The sequence below is a fragment of the Mus caroli genome, unplaced genomic scaffold, assembly GCF_978045245.1.
Source record: "Mus caroli unplaced genomic scaffold, Mus_caroli_1 scaffold_2, whole genome shotgun sequence".
NCBI classification, from domain to species: Eukaryota; Metazoa; Chordata; class Mammalia; order Rodentia; family Muridae; genus Mus; species Mus caroli.
The window spans coordinates 69,307,350-69,327,045 of NW_028227257.1; the positions used below are offsets into that span (position 1 = coordinate 69,307,350).

The 19,696-nt window shown below is 35.5% G+C and overlaps 2 protein-coding genes across 2 annotated transcripts; both read right to left on the minus strand.

Moving 5' to 3' along the window:
• Positions 1-1,158: 1,158 nt before the first annotated feature.
• On the minus strand, positions 1,159-2,076 carry LOC147005852 (olfactory receptor 4K3-like). The gene has a single exon (XM_085829561.1). It carries the CDS (start codon positions 2,074-2,076, stop codon positions 1,159-1,161), a length of 918 nt encoding a protein of 305 aa, XP_085685687.1.
• Positions 2,077-13,226: 11,150 nt separating this feature from the next.
• LOC147005853 (olfactory receptor 4F21-like) lies at positions 13,227-14,168 on the minus strand. The gene has a single exon (XM_085829563.1). The coding sequence runs from the start codon at positions 14,166-14,168 to the stop codon at positions 13,227-13,229; it is 942 nt and encodes a 313-aa protein (XP_085685689.1).
• Between the last annotated feature and the right edge of the window lie 5,528 nt (positions 14,169-19,696).

Here is a 19,696-nt window from a genome sequence, read left to right on the forward strand (position 1 = left end):
TTACAGAGGCAGGCAAATTTCTGAATTCTTTTGCAATGTTAAAAGAAAATAAGTGCTTGCTGTCATCCAAGAATCAAAGGGTTAGGGGGCGTCGCAGAATATAGATTCCAAGAGGAAATCTGGAGTAAATGACTGGATTGATATGTAAAATAAAAGATCTTATGGCCTGTGCCAAAAAATAGCACAGTATTCCTTGATCATGTCTTTTTTTGGTTCAACTTTTCATAATAAACATACACACAGACACACTGACACACAGACACACAGACACACACACACAGACACACACATATACACACACACGCACACACACAGAAGGATGTGGACAGAATAACGAGCAAGCAGAATATAGAAAGAGAACTCTCCAGGGAGAAAGCAGAAAATGGAGAGAAGCAGAGTGGAAAAGCTATATCAAGCAGCACATAGGTTGTCAACTAGGATGCATGATTTGACTTTGAGTACTTCCCACTGTTACCCTGTACTCTTTCACTCAGAGCCCATCATCAAACCAAGGCTGGTCCTTGGCATTGTCTCCAGTTTCTGACTATTAATAATAAAGCTGCTACGAATATAGTTGAGCAAGTGTCTGTATGGTATGGTGGAGCATCATTTGGATATATGCTCCAGGAGTGATAGAGCTAGGTCTTGATGTAGAATTAGTCTCATTTTCTGAGAAAATGCCAAATTGATTTCCAAAATAGTTGTACAAGTTTTCATTTCCACCCGAAAGGAAGTGCTACCATTGCTCCACATCCTCACCAGCACGTTCTGTTGGTTGATGTGTTTTTTGAAATTATAATATTGCTAAGTAATTCAAAGAGAACTTTGTAAATAATAATCTAGTTAAAAAATGGTACAGTGTTTTAACCACAGGTAGTGTGTAGTCAATTGAAGTGATTATAATTCTTATATCATTATCATAGTGTTCTAATCTTCAGACACAAATATGTATACAATACAAGTTATTAGTCTTTTTAATTGGTATCAAGATAAATATCCAAATTCTGGATGTATTTTTATAATAGTGATTTTCATAAACTATCATGCAACTAATAACTTACAGAAATTTGTCATATATACAGTTTAGTACTGAGGTCAAAATATAGCTAAACTGGTATGAACACAATGATGTTTCACATCTAAATATTATTCCCAAATTCACATGTGATTTATCAGCTTCTTTATGGCATTTTTAATATCTTTATTCCTCAGTGTATAGATTGCTGGATTCAGGAGAGGTGTGATGACGGTGTAAAACACAGCTAGAAACTTGTCCATCCAAGTGATGCTGACTGGCCACAGATAGATGAAAATGCAGGGTCCAAAGAACAGCACAACCACTATAATATGGGAAGTACATGTAGAGAGTGCCTTTGATGAGCCATCTTTAGAGTGAAGCTGAACAGTTAGTAAAGTATAAGTGTAAGAGAGCAATAAAAGTATGAAACAAGTTGTTGCTAAGACACCACTATCAGCATTTATCACTATTCCCAGAGTATCAGTATTCATGCAGGCTAATTTCATCACCAAAGGAATATCACAGAAAAAGCTGTCTATCGCTCTAGGTCCACAGAAAGGCAGATCCAAAATCAGTATCAGTTGACTCATGGCATGTATAAAGCCAATGGTCCATGATATCACAACGAGCCAGATGCACTTCTGTCTGTCCATGATGCTGCTGTAGTGGAATGGCCTGCAGATGGCCACATACCAGTCATAGGCCATTGTTACAAGAAGCACCATCTCACCTCCTCCAAAGAAGTGCACACAGAGGATCTGGCTCATGCAGCCCCCGAAGGAAATGGTCTTGTTATCTTTTAGGAGGTCAGTTATCAGTTTGGGGGTGGTTACCGAGGAAAGGCAGAAGTCAATAAATGATAGGTTAGCTAACAGGAAGTACATGGGAGAATGGAGATGATGATCAATGATGATCAATATCGCTGCAAAGAGGTTGCCTACCACAGTCATCACGTAGAGGGTGGAAAATGGCAGCAGGAGCAAGATCTGTAGTTCCTTTGAAGCACAAAGTCCCTGAAAAATAAACTCAGACACCACAGTCTGGTTTGCTTCTTCCATTTACTACAAGGTGTTCTAATGGGTTGAGAGACACAAAGCTGAACTAACAATTCCTGAAATAGAAACAATAACTTCATGATCAGAGTTAAGTCAGCAGAAAAATATTTAAATTGAAATCTTATTATTATATGGCACTCAGATTTTAAATAAGTTTGAAAATAATTATTTATAAGTACTTATATATTTATTAATATATAAGTATTTATATTTGTGTCTCATCAGGAAAGTTTCCTAAAAATTGTAGAAAGATTGTTCCAAAGCTGCACATCTAACAGATGATATTTACAGGTAGCAAAATGAGCATATTGTTTAAAATAGTAGTAGCAAATATTATCTTTTAATTTTTCCATTTTTAAAAATCTGCTCTTTTTGAAATAGTTTTCTTCAATGAATATCTGAAACTTTGTTAGAGTTTGTTTACTTGACCACCATAATCCCATAATACCAATCTATTGGTATATTTCAAACATAAAAACACAATTCCTAAGCACAAGCTTATCATTGACTGTGTTTGAACAGACAGAATCAAACAAATCAAATTTCTAGTAGACAAATCAAGTCTACTGTAAATTATGCAAAATTTGTTTGTCAAATAAATTGATAAAGGTATTAAAGACACATTGTTAGCATTATATCTTTCCTTAAATTTTTGACTTATACATTCAAGTGTATTTTTCAACAGTTATATTTTCCGAGGCCTGAAGGATGCTACTCATTTTCATACGCTAGAAGAATTTCAACACTAAATAGTGAGATTTCATATACTGTTCTGTATAATTGTTTAATGAAAGCTGAATTCCCTGTCTCTACCTTTTTTGTGTTCTTCCTACTCTCTCATTGTATGACAATGGAATTTTAAGATAGCTTATATAGAATTGGTGTATTTGCAGTCAATTATTATGATTCAATTCCCACACAATTTTGTCTTCTTCCCATTTCTTTTACATGCTTCTTTACTGCATTGACTGTAGAATGCAAAAATTCCAAATATAATCAGATAATTTTAGAGTAAGGTAAATGTCCTGTCATAGGTATAAGTTTTCAAGGGATAGACTTGTAACTTGTTTTTTTACAGAAAAGGGCTTATTTTATGTGAACAGATAAAACTACTTTAAATTTCCAGAAATCTCAACATTTTTTGGATAGGTAAACTTATATAATATCTTGGAAAAATAGAACAATCAAAACTGCAGATGCAAGACTCTCTGAGTATCACTAGTGTAAGGAAAGGTGATGTTAACAGAGAAAACAACTTTTAAGTGAGTATTTGCCATGGAAAATGACAGTAAAACAATCTCTTCAGGACTTACTTACAGTGCAGAAATCACCATCTCACGCAGGTCCTCTCAAGATGGTAATGATCCATCTAATGGTCCTCTAATCTGAAACTGTACATCGTAATAATGTCATTTCTGCTGTGACCATTGTTGGCAAGTAGTTTACATCAGTGTGGTTTTATATAAACTTACAAAAGTCACATCTGCCTCAGAAGCTTTCATGCTCTGCACCTTAAATGGACTCAAGTCCCTGGGGATCCTGGACTGAAGACATCTCTCAATACTTCATCATTTTGAACACTAGATTCTTGTTAAATAGTAAAATGCAAGATGAGAAAGTTTAAACAAAATATGATGTATGTTGGCTTAAGTGTGGAGAAACAGAACTCTTGTATATTATTGTTGGCAATGTATAGTGGTATAGTAACTAAAAGTGATGAAAGATTGTTCTTTAAAATTAAAAATCAAACTACTTTAAGCCCACCACCCCATCACTTGAGATACATCTGAAATGAAAACTGTACTTGAACAGTGCATATCCATGTACTTTGATCTATTACTTGCAGCATATTTTATCTACTGAAGTATCTATAACAGAGGAACCAATAAAGAAATTGACATATCTATATCATAAATATATATGATATATCTTTATATATATTCAAATATGTGTACCGATGCACTCATTATAAAATATTATTATTGGATTACTACTACTACTATTACAATAATATTGAATACATAGGTGTTATTTATGATATGTAGTTGGATCTTAAAGATATTTTGTCACAGAAGAATAAATGCTGTATAGCTTCTACTTACATGAGAAATTTAACAAATGGACCTCAGAAGTAGAGAATACAGTAATAGTCTCTAGGGGCAAGAGAAGAAAGAAAGGATGTATTTAGGAAAGATTTGGTTATTTTACAAGAATTAATCCAAGAGATGTGTTTTATAGCATAATGCCAAAGGGTAGATGCTAAGGGGGATGAAGTGCTTCCTATTCAACCCTGAGTAGCTGAATTCACATTCCAGACCATACGTGAAGCCAGATGTGGTAGCACACATCTATAGTGGCACCATTTCTATTGCAAAATAGGAGTTGGGAAGAGGAGGGTGTTTTGGAAAATAGAAATCTCTGTCTCTGTATCCAACTGCACCTCTCTGTCTCTCTTCAATTTACTTTACATTTTATATGTGTAATGGCAATGTACAGTTTACGGGGTGAATAATGGGCCAGTGAGACATGTAACATCACTTGTTGCCAAGCCTGGTAAACTGAAGCTTAACTAGGTCCTGTATGGTGGAAGGGAAAAACTGACTTCTTCATGTAGTCTTCTAGCCTTTACACATGTGCTGTTGCATGAATACATATAAACACATACACATACATGCCTACATTCATGCACAAAACCACATAAATATAATAATTATTGAAAGATAACACTCATGCTGCTTGTAGTTGTATGGCTGCACATATACATTTATACAACTATTATGACATCTGATAATGACAACAGAGCCATTTTTTTCTCCCAGACTCTCTTTATGGTCAACTCATGCCATACCTATACCTCAGGCATACAATATTATGTCAGTTTGTATAATTTTGCTTTTATTTTTAAACCCACTTCTGAACATACTTAAGGTGAACACTATTACATTTTGATATACATACATACATAGTATAAAATTGCATATTAGTAGTCAACTTAGAGGTTGTATGGGCATTAAAATTTAACATTTAAACATTTCTTTCACTTTCCTTAATTTAATACCTCCCTTTTAACTATAATTTTAACTTAGTATTTAATATTTTGGAGTTATTAGCCATATTTAACTGTGGAATTATATATCATCTCCAATTTTCTCTCCAATCTAATATTGACTACAGTTTTAATACTTTTCCATTAATTCAATTTTTAAAGCCTTTGCATGTAAGTGAGAGCATGCCTGATATGCTTTTTTCTTTGTGTCTGGCTTTCATTTAGTGTAATGTTCTACACATTCACCAAGGGCATTTTATTCTTCCTTTAAAAGGTGAGCAGCATGGCACAATACTTTCCCCATATATACTGTGTACTCCACATGTTATTTATTTTGTATATAGTAGTATGTATGTCTTCCATCATATCTGTATCACATATGCCTTTACATAGCAATCATTTTAGGAATATTTTTGTTTGTTTGTTTGTTTTTGGAGACAGGGTTTCTCTGTGTAGTACTGGCTGTCCTGGAACTCACTCTGTAGACCAGGCTGGCCTCGAACTCAGAAATCCGCCTGCCTCTGCCTCCCAAGTGCTGGGATTAAAGGCGTGGGCCACCACGCCCGGCTCATTTTAGGAATATTGACACAGGAATTTTCTTTCCAAGTTGCCCAAAGTTAAATTAAACTCACTAAGTAGCCCAAGTTCAAGTTTACTTGAAACACATGATGATCATGCTTCAGTTTCCAGAGCATTGAAATCATAGGAATGTACCACCTACTTCTGCATATCTAAGTTCACTTAAAATATTTATTTCATTTTATGTGTATGAGTAGGTTTTTTTCTTGCATGTATATATGTTTACCACGTGTGTACTAATGCCTAAAATGACCTGAGGAAGACATGAGATCCCCTGAACTGGAGTTATGGATACTTCTGAGTATCCTGTAGGTGTTGCCAGGTCTTCTGCAATAGCAACAAGTGCTCTTAACTCTTGATCCATCTATAGAACTTTATAAATTAGTTCTCGAGGACACTTCTATTGATTCCATGACACAGCTCTTGTGAATATTATTTTAATAAATAAATATGAGATTGTACATCTGTGAGATGTATGTTTCATTTTTTAATGTTTATTTAACATATGATTTTTGAGTCATATAGTAATTCTACTTTTGCATATCCATATATATGGTACATGTGAATGTATATATGTATTAATATGTGTGGGCACAGATGTATGTGCAGGCACACATTTTTGTATGAGAACCACTGTGCAGGCATGAATTCAAAATGGTATTGGTCACTTCCTGTCATAGAAATTGAGGCAGAGTCTCTTGCTGAGCCTCGTGCTCACTGTTTCTGCTAGTCTGACTACACAGCTTCCTCTGGGTATTCTCTCCCTTCACTTTCTGCATGTACTGTCCCATCTGAATTTTATGTGGATTTGGGAAGCTTGCCTTCTCTTATATGCAGCAAGCACTTTATCTGTTTTGCCATTTCTCCAGTACTGGTAGTTCCTACTGTAATGTTGGAGAAACTCCCACATTATCATCTATACTGGCTTTACAAGTTTGTATTCATATCAATAACTGAGTCAGAAGGAAGGACCATGCAGAGACTGCCCCATCCAGGACCCATACCATAATCAACCACCAAACGCAGACACTATTGCATATGCCAGCAAGGTTTTGCCTACAGGACCCTGATATAGCTGTCTCTTATGAGGCTATACCAGTGCCTGGCAGATACAGAAGTGGATGCTCACAGTCATCTATTGGATGGATCACAGAACCCTCAATTGAGGAGCTAGAGAAAGTACCCAAGGAGCTGAAGGGGTCTGCAATCCTATAGGTGGAACAACAATATGAACTAACCAGTATCCCCTGAGCTCATGTCTCTAGCTGCATATTTAGTAGAAGATGGCCTAGTCGGCCATGATTGGGAGTAGAGGCCCTTGGTCTTGCAAAGTTAATATGCCCTAATACAGGTGAATGTCAGGTCCAGGAAGCAGGAGTGAATGGGTTGGGGAGAAGGGTAGGTGGAAGGTATAAGGGACTTTCGGGATAGCATTTGAATTGTAAATGAAGAAAATATCTAATAAAAATTTGTTTGAATAAAAATAGAAAAAAAAGTCAAGATAATGAGAAAAAAGAATTTCTTTTCTATATTTTTCCAATAAATGATATATATCCTTTTTGATAATAAGTATATGAGATGTTATAAGATTCCATGGCATCACAGGTTTGGCTTATGTTTTCATAGTCACATATTATTTTCACTTTTGATTACAAAGTTCTTCTTTCTGCCCGTTGGATTAATCAATGCTGTTGTTTGAGAAATTTTCTTGTTTTAAGTTTATTCCATCTTATGCATGGCTATTTTTCTATTTTTCAGTTCTGGTTATCTTTTAGGTTTTATCTAATCTATAGCTGTTAGGAATTAAACAGGGTAAACACGCCGGTGCTTGTCAAAAAAAAAACACATTTCTTTTATTTGGTAAATGCTTAATAGTGTACTTGCTGTATAAAATAGTTAATTGCATATTTGACATTATTGGTATGGTAAAGAATGATGTCTAATTATGAGGAGAATAGCCTATATCAAATTGGAAAGTTTTCTAAGGGCATTTATTACACTGTGTGAAAGTGCCTTAAATGTGATGTCTAATTCATAAGAATGTATGTAGTATTTATACACAAAACACATCTCTATCTTAATATCATGAGGAAATAGTTTATTCTAAATACAAATATGAGAGACCATAACCCAGGACCATAGCTTATTGCCTAAAGCCATGTTCCAATGTGATAACATTTTCATGAAGTGATTATAATACCAGAAGAATAGACAGTCATATCATCAGGGTATAAGGAAAATGCATTAGTGGGAACTTTGTGGGTCATATTGCTACCAAAATGGTTAATATGTTATCTGATGACATGTATTTTACTTTTTGTGTTAGTGAAAGCTAGGGGTCTTTTTGTGTATTTTAAAGAACATTTAACTAATACTCACATGGCTGGATTTTTTTGTTGTTGCTGATGTTTTTTAACTTTGAACTATTCACATTTCATGGATTGTTAAACTTTCTTTTTTTAAAAAAAAGCTTTTTTTTAATTAGGTATTTTCTTCATTTACATTTCCAAAGCTATCCTAAAAGTCCCCCATACCATCCCCGCCTCACACACTCCCACTTCTTGGTCCTGGTGTTCCCCTGTACTGAGGCATATAAAGTTTGCATGACCAATGAGCCTCTCTTTCCAATGATTGCCCTCTAGGCCAACTTCTGATACATATGCAGCTAGAGACACAAGCTCTGGGGGGGTACTGGTTAGTTCATATTGTTGTTCCACCCATAGGGTTGCAAACCCCTTTAGCTCCTAGGGTACTTTGTCTAGCTCCTCCATTGGGGGCTTTCTTAAAGGCTTATTGGAAAGCTAGCAAACACTGAGATTATACTGCCTGACAATTCAAGTATTTTAGCTTTAGAAAACAAGTTCTTGTTCAAAGTAGTAAGCAGAATATTCAATGAGATGGCTAAGAAGTCTTATGTCCTCTTTACAAATTTGTGTTACAGGATAGTCCTAAGTCTTGTGATTGCTTCCGGAGAACACTCAGTAGCCATCTACAGAGCAAGAACTCCCAACCTCACCTACAAGTGACTGAACAGGTCATTTCCTTGAAATCACACTCCAGTGGTCTAAGTGGGTAGGCTGCAGCCTCAAGAGGCTGTTTTCCAATTTCTCATAAATAGTTACATAATGAAGAAACTGGCAAGAACAGTCTTCTTAATGTTTAAAAGGTAGAGAAAAGGGTTTTCCCTGGCAGCAAGGTGGAATTTCTCCTCTATGTCATAGGAGGTATTTTTTTTTTTTTTTTTTTTGGTACACAGCACATAAAAAAATAGGATTTAGAACTGAAATGGTAAAACAGAAAATCTGTCCACCAACAGTCAGACCTGACACTGACAAAGACACAGCCTGTACAGTGTGGCTCTCTGAGGTGGACAGGGCATGACTGGGAATGTGGAAAAGTGAGATATAGTGTGGGAAGGTCCAGGCTTAGCATCTTCTAGATGCATCCTGACCACAGAGAATGCGTACTTCATTCAGGCAAATATAAAACACAACTTTAGATTTTCAAACTGGAGGTAAACACCACAATTCACATTATACACACAACAGGCAAGTTTCTAAAATGTTAAAGCATAAATGAAGTTTAAGGCATGGTTGGAACCAACTACAAACACAGAGGAGAACAGAGAACCCTTCATGGGTCTCCCTGTGACAAGCAGACTTCATAGTGACTCCCATACTCGGAGTATGAGCCCACTATGAAGTCCAGTACTCAATGTGGATTTTGAGACTTAGTTTTTTTTATCTCTGTGTCATTACTGATGCCATATCCTTAGAGAATCTTTAATATAGGAATGGCGATTTCCTTTTCTGGGAATTTTAGTGAAGAATAGTGATACAGCCAAACTGGCAGGTGGCATGTTTGAAACCTGGAAATGAAGAGATTTCCAGATGTTAGAATAGGCAGGCTGTAGGCACAAGGCACAAATCACATATTAATTAAGAATGCTATTTTATGGTTCAGACTGCTTCTTTCACTTTAGAAATCTGTAGTATGCACTGAGTCTCCAAGCAGACACAGATAATAATTGCTAACCCAGAAACAATTTCCAATTAGTAACAACTTGTAAATAAAACAATTAGCTTTTTCTAAGGGAGGATCCCTGGAGAAACCACTACTTTTAAGGGTTAAAGTCATTTATATACCATGACTTCTAGTTTGCGCTTTTATGAGAATCCTTGCTCTTTGTATTTATGTTTTCTATGTCTTTTCTTTCTGTCTTGACCTATTCTAACTTGTATATTTTTACTTCATCTTATTTTATTATGTTATTATCCATTAGCACCCTGTTTGTTTTCTAATGAGACACAGAAAGGGGATGGATCTTGGTAGGATGGGAGATGGAGAAGAACTCAGGGTAGTAGAGGGAAAGGAAAGCATAATCAGAACATATGGTATACAAAATTCAATAAAAGAGAAAAGAAGAATGTATACACTGCTTTACCCAGGAAGATGAAAGCCTCTTTCTTCACACTCCTACTCTACTGTTGAAAGACCCACAACGTGAGGACTCCCTCACGTTCTGACTCAGGAGAGGCGACACCCCAAAATCACCCACAAGAAACGATCTTGCTGCAACTGCAAGAGGATTTTTATTCGAGAGCGTTCTCGGGCCCATGGTCATATACCACGCAGGGGTAGAGGACCATGGCACCCCGAGTAGCTGAGTAAGGGGGTATTTAAAGGAAGAAACCACAATTCATGGAGGTGGGGAGGGCGTTGTTGGAAAATACCAAAAATACCAGTTAAGAGTCACAAGGAAGTATAAAGTCACAAGTGTCAGGTTATCTCTCAAGACAGTTTCTAAGAGCCCCTAACAATCTAAGAGCCCCTAAAGATAGCACATTTGCATTGCAGGTTCCAGTAATGGTCAGGGTGCCATTCTTTGAATTGAACCCAGGAAGCGGGTAGGTGGAGGAATGTCGCTATCTGTTTTATGACCAGTACCTGGAGCACTAAGCCACAAAGGCTACACTCCCAAGCCTGGGCCCAAAAGCCTCGAATTTTGTTTTTACTTTGCTATACTTTTTTAATACTTCTTCACTGTCTGTTGTGTTGATGTTTTTTTATCCATTCAAACGTGCTCCATGTCAGTGCTTTTTCCTCAAATATTTCTCTCCCCTTGTGCCTCCTTATATTCCATGGATCATATTTTTTATATGTGCATTCAAACTTCAATTTGGATCTTTTTCAATCTTTAATTTCAAGCTCAGATGTCAATTCTTGACCCAGCAACAGTTAGATTACTTGTGTTTATAGAGGATGGTATCTAACTCTAGTACTTAGAATACTTATGCTGGCCATTTCCTTGCTCAGCCATGTTCATGAATTGGAAGACCACCATCAGTTGATAGTTTCTAAGGACTCACATGAAGTAGAGAATTGGAGGTTTTGATGATGATAGAATTCTTAATGCAGATGAATCAGTTAGTGTCATGTAATTAAATTAGAAAAACTTAACATAGTTTTGTAAGTTACCCTGATTTTAGATGATGACCTTAAATTTACTTGATGTTTAGCTAATTTTAATATAGTTATCATCAAGTCTGCCTGACTGCTTTTCTAGTATTTCTAAAGTGCACATAGGAAATTTTTTAGGAGATGTATTAGGCATGGCAAGAAAATAATATGAATTTTCAAAATGAAGAACTACTCTAGATACCTTATCTTACACTTGAAATGATTCTAAATTGCAGCATCTCTATAGTAACCTTTAGGGTAAATCCAGTAGAAACTAGAGATATGTTACTTTCCAATGATGACTCTGAAATTTCTCCACTGAATACGTTTATTCACATTCAATTTTAAAGTCTGTGTTGTTTTGAGAGAACACAACCCAAATACCTGGAGACACTAGTGCTAAATACAGAACAACTTATTGCGATGATTCATTTATTCACCCAAACAAATCTGGAGTTCATTTCTGAACACAAAAGACTGATATTATGTCTTCGTTGTGTCCAAATTATTACCAAGTTAAAATAGAAAACAAATTTATTCATCCATAATGCTTTTTCTTAAAAGTCTGTTTCTCATGCCACACCTCACGGGTGGCCTCACCTAGACAGCTTTTGGAAACTGGATTGGAGATAGCCCCACTCTGTTTCTGGTAAGATACTGTCTCAGTTTCAGTGGTTGCCTACACTTATAAACTAGTGCCATGTATTCCTCAAAATGCCAAGATTACAAACTCTGCAAGTTTCACAGGCCTTTGAATCCTTCCAGCGTTTAGAGAAGCAGGCACCTAACCGAACCAGCTGCTAGAGAACAGTGGATGCTTAGAGGGAAAACTGATTGAACTTTCAGAATTCTGCCAACGGAAACAACAATGGACAATGGCAATTGGGACTGAGATTTCCTGCTTGCTTCTAGCTGCAGAACCCATCTCAGGACTGACCCTGTCCCGTGTGCACATCCGGGATGGAGCTCTGGTCCCTGTGCTCAAGGAGCTTCCTGGTGGGGCCACTGGTACAGCCACCATGAGGAAAGGGGATTCGTGATAGCTCTCAGAGAAGAGAGAAGGCTGTCCTGGGCATTTTAAAACATGTGGCATTTTTTTATTGAGGTGGGGTACTCTGGCTCACCTGAAGCTCTTTATGTAGTTGAAGAACTCACAAAAAACTTTGTTTCTGTCCCTGTCTCCCAAATTCTGAGATTAAAGGCATGTGGCTGGCTTAATGAACTGGTTGTGTGTATATATATGTAAGTGAATATCTTTCATGAGCCACATGTGGTGTTGCATGTCTTGATATCCCAGCACTTGGGAGGCAGAGGCAGTCAGATCTCTCAACACAAGAACAGCTTGGTCTACAGAGAATTACAGGGCAACCAGGGTTATACATGGAAATGAAGTCTCAAAAAAACATCATTCCAAGATTGTAGTGTTCATCAGTGTAACTATTCAAGTGTACAATGTAACAGGATTGTTTCCCATTTGTCTGGATAAAGGCCCAGCTTCCACTGGTTGACACTGACGTCATAAAGTGGACACTACTTTTTATATGTGCTCTGTAAGAGGTTTTGTAATACTTTTTTTTGAGATTATGATTTTTTCACTTATTGAATAATGTCAAATTTGATGTATTTTACAGTCTATGCATTTTAAGTTAAGCTGTCTGCAGTGTGGTTTGAGACATGGATGTTTATACTGTAAGCAATGGAAGATACTAGGCTTTGTCACCTGCTGCTGTATTTGGAAACAAAGACAAATGTTGCCTGAAGAAGTAATTATAATTAGAAGTAGGCTATTGATGTGTTCATTGATATTTTTGAGGTAAACTTGTTTGCTTTTGTGTGTAATACCTGAAAGCTTTTTTAAGAAAATGTATTTTCCTGGAAAAAAAAAGTACAAATTTGTGTATTCTACTTTCTCAAGGGAACAAAATCAAGGCCTTATTAGTTTGTGGGAATGCATATAGGTTGTGAGGTCAATAAGGTGGAGTTGGCAAGGTTATATAGAATGTGCCTCAGTGGAACCTTCTTATATACATTGTGATGTACATTTTTAGAGCACTCATACTAAACATAGTCAGCAAAATCTGCTACAAACAGCCCTTTTGCTTAATCTTCCAATTGCTATTCTTATATCTTTGTTTCTGAATGTATAGATGACAGGATTAAGAGCAGGAGTGATAGCAAAGTCAGCAATGAACAGGTATTTATCAATCGATGATGTGGGGAAAGGCCACACATAGAGAAACATGCATGGAGTAAAAAACAGAACAACCACAGTGATGTGAGCTGACAGAGTGACAAGCGCCTTTGACAAGTCCCCCGAAGACCTTTGCCAGACTGTGACCAAAATGAAGACATAGGAGAGAAGAAGCAAGAAGAAGTTCGCCATGCTCATGAAGCCACTGTTGGCAGCAACAACAAACTCAAACTTGTCTCCATCAGTGCACGCCAGTTGTATGATCCAAGGGAAGTCACAGTAAAAGCTGTCCACTTTGTTAGGACCACAAAAAGGCCGGGTCACAACAAAAGAGAACTGTGACATGGCATGGACTACTCCAGTGACCCACCCAGCAATTACAAATGAAATGCATATTCTAGGGCTCATGATGCTCAAGTAGCGCAGAGGTTTACAGATGGCCGTGTACCTGTCAAATGCCATGGCTATGAGCAGCACCATCTCCACTCCTCCCATAATGTGGATAAAACAGATCTGAGTCATGCAATTGTGGAAGGAAATTACTTTGTGCTCTTTCAGAAGATCTGAGATCATCTTAGGAACTGTAGTGGAGGAAACCCACACATCATTCAAAGACAGGTTGGCCAACAGGAAGTACATAGGTGAATGTAAGTGAGAGTCAGCAATTACTAAAATGACAATGAAGAGATTTCCCAAAATGATTCCGATGTAGAGCATAGAGAATGTTACCATGAGAAAAACTTTAGTTTCCCAAGAACTAGAGAGTCCTAGAAGCACAAACTCAGAAACTCTGGAGTCATTTAGTTGATCCATCGGCATGAGCAGTTTCAATTCACTTGATGTGAGGAAATGATGAAAAATTGTAGCCGAAGGTATAATATTTTACATATTTTACACAATTTTATAATTATGAAGCTCCTTTGTTCTCTTAATTTCAAAATAAAGAGAAAAACACCGTCTGAGTTGGCTAGCAAGAGTAAAGTAACTTAAAAATGTTAAAGTTATGAGGAATATAAATCTAAAGAAAAAGAAACATGAATATTGTAGAGAGAGGACAATGACGTTCTTTCTTCTTATTTTGTGACCAGATATCTTCTTGTAGTAGATTTGCCTTTTGGTATTTCCACTAACTTTCTCTGAACTCTCTTCTAGATGTTTTCAATGCCTTATCAGTACAGGTGACAGAAAATATTCATAGAGTATGCTTTTGACTACTTTGCAAATTATTCTTTCATGAATATATTATTCATGAAATTATTATTTCACTGGAGAAATGGGGGTTTATGCTCAACATTATTTTTAAAACACACTCCATCAGTAGACCCTTCATTAGTAGAATTTTGTAAAATTACTTAAATATTTTGGTTGAGCTGTATTAGTTGTACTCATTCCTGGGTATACTGGTTTTTGAATACATGCTGCAGGTGGTATGCACAGATATAAAGAAGCCATTTTTAAATTCCCACTTCTGTGCTTGCAACCACTGTTGATCCCTGTTGTAAAGTCATATCGACTTTTTAGCATTTTATGCCTACAATGAAACATTGAACATATCTTCTGTCTCTGACATTTCCTTTAATTCAGCGTTTTGCACTTTTATCTGTTATGCTATAAAATGATACAACTCATTTCTTTGTATGACTATCATATAATTGTGGGTTGATTAAGTCCACATGTAAGCTACTATAAATAGCATTCATAAATATAAACAAACATGTATTTCTTACATATCCTGAATTTGCCTTCTTATAATACAATCCAAGGAAAATAGTGGATAAATAAAGACCAAATTTTTTACAAACTTGCTGAGGGCCTCTATGATTCAATACAACTGCTATATTAACATTCTCCCCAACAATGCATACAATTGGACTTTTACCCTACTCTTAATGAATATTCGTTACTTTTGGAGTTTGATGATAGATCTTCTAATGGATGGAACTGTCTACAAGCCCACTACTCAGTGTGCATGCTGAGCAACTTCATCAACGCCTGCAACATTCTTTTTCAAGATTTCTTCTAGTGATGTGACAAAAGTAAACTCCCCTTTTTAAGATTTGTTACAAACTAGGTTTTCTGTAGATTACAACTAAATGCATTCTGACCTTTTCTTGGCCAATTTTCTCCAAAATTTTCTGCAACATCTTTCATACTTTTTAATAAGCCAACGCTTAATATTTGGCATGACCTACTAGCACTAAACTGCTTCTGTTTATTTTTGTTAGCATCATGATAGTTTAAATAGTATCGACCCACTACATTATTTGCCTGTAGCTTCATTGTTGATCTACAAGTAAAATGTCCAAAGTTCAATATGATTTACTCATGAAAAAAACCTTTCTTAAGTTTCCAGTTCATCTGCAAAATCTGAATTCATAATCAATAGTTTAACCAAAGCTGTTATTATCGTTATCATTTTCAGGGTCACATAAAAGGGACATACCACAGATTTTGGCTCATGATATGTACTTCTATATTGGCAGGTTTTACTTTTAAGCCATTTCAGTTGTTGACCTTTTGTACCTGCTGTTGCTGCTTTTGGTTTCCTTTCTTCATAGTTGTCCATAATGAATACAAAGAGTGATTACATTGTTTTCCCCATGTTCTGGTTAATTGTAATGTGTTTGCAATTAATATCAAATAGAACTGCTGAAAGTGCTTGATGACTCAAGGCCCAGAGCATATCACATAAAACCCTGAAAAGACATTAGCACAATGTGATTTAATACATTATTTATAGATTATTAGAAATTTTATTAAGTAATAAATCAACAATTCAGTAATTATAAGTTTTGCAGACATCATATTGAACACAGTGCCTTGTATAAGTTAGGCAAGGGTTCCACAATGGCTGTATCCTGCCCATCCATGAACTCATTATTTAGTTAATTTGCTAAGCAATTGCTACCATAAAAATCCAGATATTATTTATAAAATAATATAACAGGAGTATTGACTATTATAATTGTGTTGCGGCCAGCCAGCAGCTCGCAATGAGAAGGGTTCGACTGAGGTGGCCACTCGAGCTGAAAAGAGAGGAACTAGATGGGGCGAAAGAAGAAATGGAGCAAAGTCTCTGATCAAAGCTCAATTTTACTTGTTCAGACACTCAGTTATAAAGGAAGGGGGAAGGGGACCCGATTCCCGCCAAATAACTCGGGGTCCAGTATCAGGGTGAACACGTGTGTGGCTCCAAACAGCAAAACAGCACGGTCCAGCAGTGGCCGTGGCAGAACGAATGAGCAGAAAACTTCACCCCTGAGCAAGTAGGATCCAGGCTGGGGGTGGGGAGACTACAAATTGAATTCAATAAATTAGGATTATACACAAAATAATAATGATTAATAAAAGGTAGAAACTCTGAGCACTATGGACTAGTAATCTTTGATGCATAAAGATAATTTAATTCAGCAATAATTAGAGAAACAAAGAAAGAATCATTTGAAGGTCACAGAATAATTTGCCTCAACAAATTACTGTCAAGTAAAGGAAATATTTAACTATCACTTTTATTTAAAAACACATACAACATAATTAAAATACAGTAAAAGGATAATATTTATTAAAAATAAATGACAGTTTACTCATTCACTTGAAAAATTTGAACTTCTGAATCATATAAGAACTAAATAAAATATGAGGTCTAACGCTGCCAATGGGTAAAATGAATGATTGTCATAAAATAATAATTACCTCCAAAGTAATCTATGGGACCATTAACAGGGGTGTGTATGCTATTCTTGGATGCCTTTTGTTATCTTAAAAGAAGATTCAGTTTCCATGTGAGGCATAGAGATCTTGAAATTATATTAATTAAACTGTGATAAATTAACCTAAAATTAAAATGAAAAGTGGAATAAGCACTTTAAAAGTTAGATGACTATGAGATTATTTAAATATGTTGTGATTATTACAGATATCTTGGAATATGAATGAATAATAAAAATCATAGCTCTCACTGGTTATTAAATGCAGGTCAATTATGAGACTGTGGACTTCTGAGAATCTTACCAGTTATCTATAATAAAATATCTCTGAGAAATCAGAAGTCTCAAGATTATAATATTTTCCAGAATAGACATATGTTAATATTAAGAATTGTGTATGTGTGTGTTTCTGTCTGTGTTTGTTTATTTGAGTGTATGTATGCTACATGTATCCAGAAGTACATAGAAGCCAGAAGGGTCTTCTTCAAGAGCAGTACTATTCCTGACCACTGAGTCATCTCTTCAGCTTCAGAAATTAGTTTTAAATTTTTAAGTTAAGTCTTTTTTTTTTAAAGTCAGAAGAAACCAGTTCCAGCTTGTTTTATGGTTCTTCCTGAGAGTATGATAACCCTGTGGCTTCTGTTGGGCTGAAATACTCTCAGCCTCAGTGAGGGGATTGTGAGTCACAGTGAAGCCACAAGGGAAAGGGGATCTATGGAAAACAAACTTTCGAAACTCTGACCCTGCTGTTTTATTTTGTGTATCTATATTAAAGGAAATGAGATTGCAAATGTCAGAAAAGATGTTTTACTTTATTTTACATTAATATTTATTTCTTAAAATATAAAGTAAATGAAAATACACTAATTATTCAAGAACATAGAAGATAATATTTATTATAGAAATATTTATTATAGAAATAGGTTTATACATTGTGAAATGCATCATAATTAGAAAAAATGCTTCATTATAGAGTTAGGGAGGAGACCTCGTATTTTATTATGGAGGGCAACTGTATTGTACCCAAATACATATTTAGGATTCATCTAAAATTTGTACCAATTCTAGGCATATAGTTAATTCTAACTAATTGTATCTTACCTCTTTATCATGAAATTTATTTGGTATACTAAGAAGAATTATTGCTTATAACTTAAAAACAAATTAGATGAAAATTAGTGCTGAAAAATTTTCATATGAGCAATTTCATCACAGACCAGTCTACATCCTCCATCTTCACTTACTTGCTGTGCCTACAGTAGGTTACTGACACCTGTTTTCTCATCTGCACAGACAGTTACTAAGAGTTGATACCTCATATTTACTTTGAGAACAAAGCAAGTTGAAACAGAATCATTAGATGTTTTACAATTCAGCAAGTATAAAGAAGTGTCCAGAAGGTGACTTTAGTGCTAATTGGAAAGAGACCTAGAATGTGTATAGTTGCAGCCTCTCAAGTCCAGAAATGGATAAAGCAGCATGTTTTACCATGTTTGAGTTGGGTGTCATACCAAGACATACTAGGTCTTTCATCATTATTGTAATTTTCAGAGAGTAAAGATTTGAATCACTTCAAAGAACATTTTAGCAAAGAGAATTATGATGTCCAGAATGTAAAAAAATAATAATATTACAGATATTTGGCAGAATGAAAGTAATTCATGAAATAAAATGTGTAAAAGGAAAGGAGTATGGGAGAATAAACAGGAAAGTAACAAGGGGTGAGGCTAATTAAGGAAGCATATCATTAAAATGTATTGATCTTCTACCATGTGTGCAAGCTCAGGTTCTATCCTCAACATCAAGTGAAGAGAAACAGAGATTAACTTATTTTAATTCATTACTACTACTCATGAACATAGTTATAAATACCTCTTATTTTGTGAATGAAACCAACCATCAGGTCTAGAGCAAAGTACAAATATTCATTCATCCTTTTTCTTTATTCATTTTTGACTCTAGATTATACACTAGAAATACAAGCTATATTTCCCCTTATAATTAATTTAGGACAAATAATTAGTTCTCTTTTTATTCTAAAACTCAGGGAAATATAAATACATATAAAATAATATGTATTTTAATATCAGTGGGTACTAGATAAATCATCTCTAGACTTCAAATTGTTCTTTTAAAATATTCTTCCCCTATTTATTTAAGTAAACATCTTTATTTTCATCCTAGTAGATTGTAAGTCTTGCTTTTCTTATTCATATTAGTAGAAAGTGGAAGATCTATAATATATAGTAAGGATTGTCTGGCTTCTAGTAGAAACTTTGACTTGGAGAAAACTAAGTCAGAAGGATGAGAGAAAACTCTTCATCCTGAAGGTACACACATGTGTGGTACAAGTACACACACACACACACACAAACACATACACACAAACACATACACACAAACAAACAAACATACATACATGCATATATACATGATTAACAAAGTCACGCTATTATTTTAAAAATTTCAAACGTTTTTGTCATCATAGTGCAGTTTATGTTACTCTGTTGATGTCAACAGCTGAACATATCTGAATTTACTACTTAAGTGCTAAAAGAAGAAATATTTAAAATTATTTAGATAATATCAATATCAAATTGTATAAGAAGGCCATTGTACTCCAGATTGCATTCATGACTG

Coding starts and splice junctions, on each gene's coding strand:
- LOC147005852 (XM_085829561.1), bottom strand. CDS start 2,076: ATGGAAGAAGCAAACCAGACTGTGGTGTCTGAGTTTATTTTTCAGGGA.
- LOC147005853 (XM_085829563.1), bottom strand. CDS start 14,168: ATGCCGATGGATCAACTAAATGACTCCAGAGTTTCTGAGTTTGTGCTT.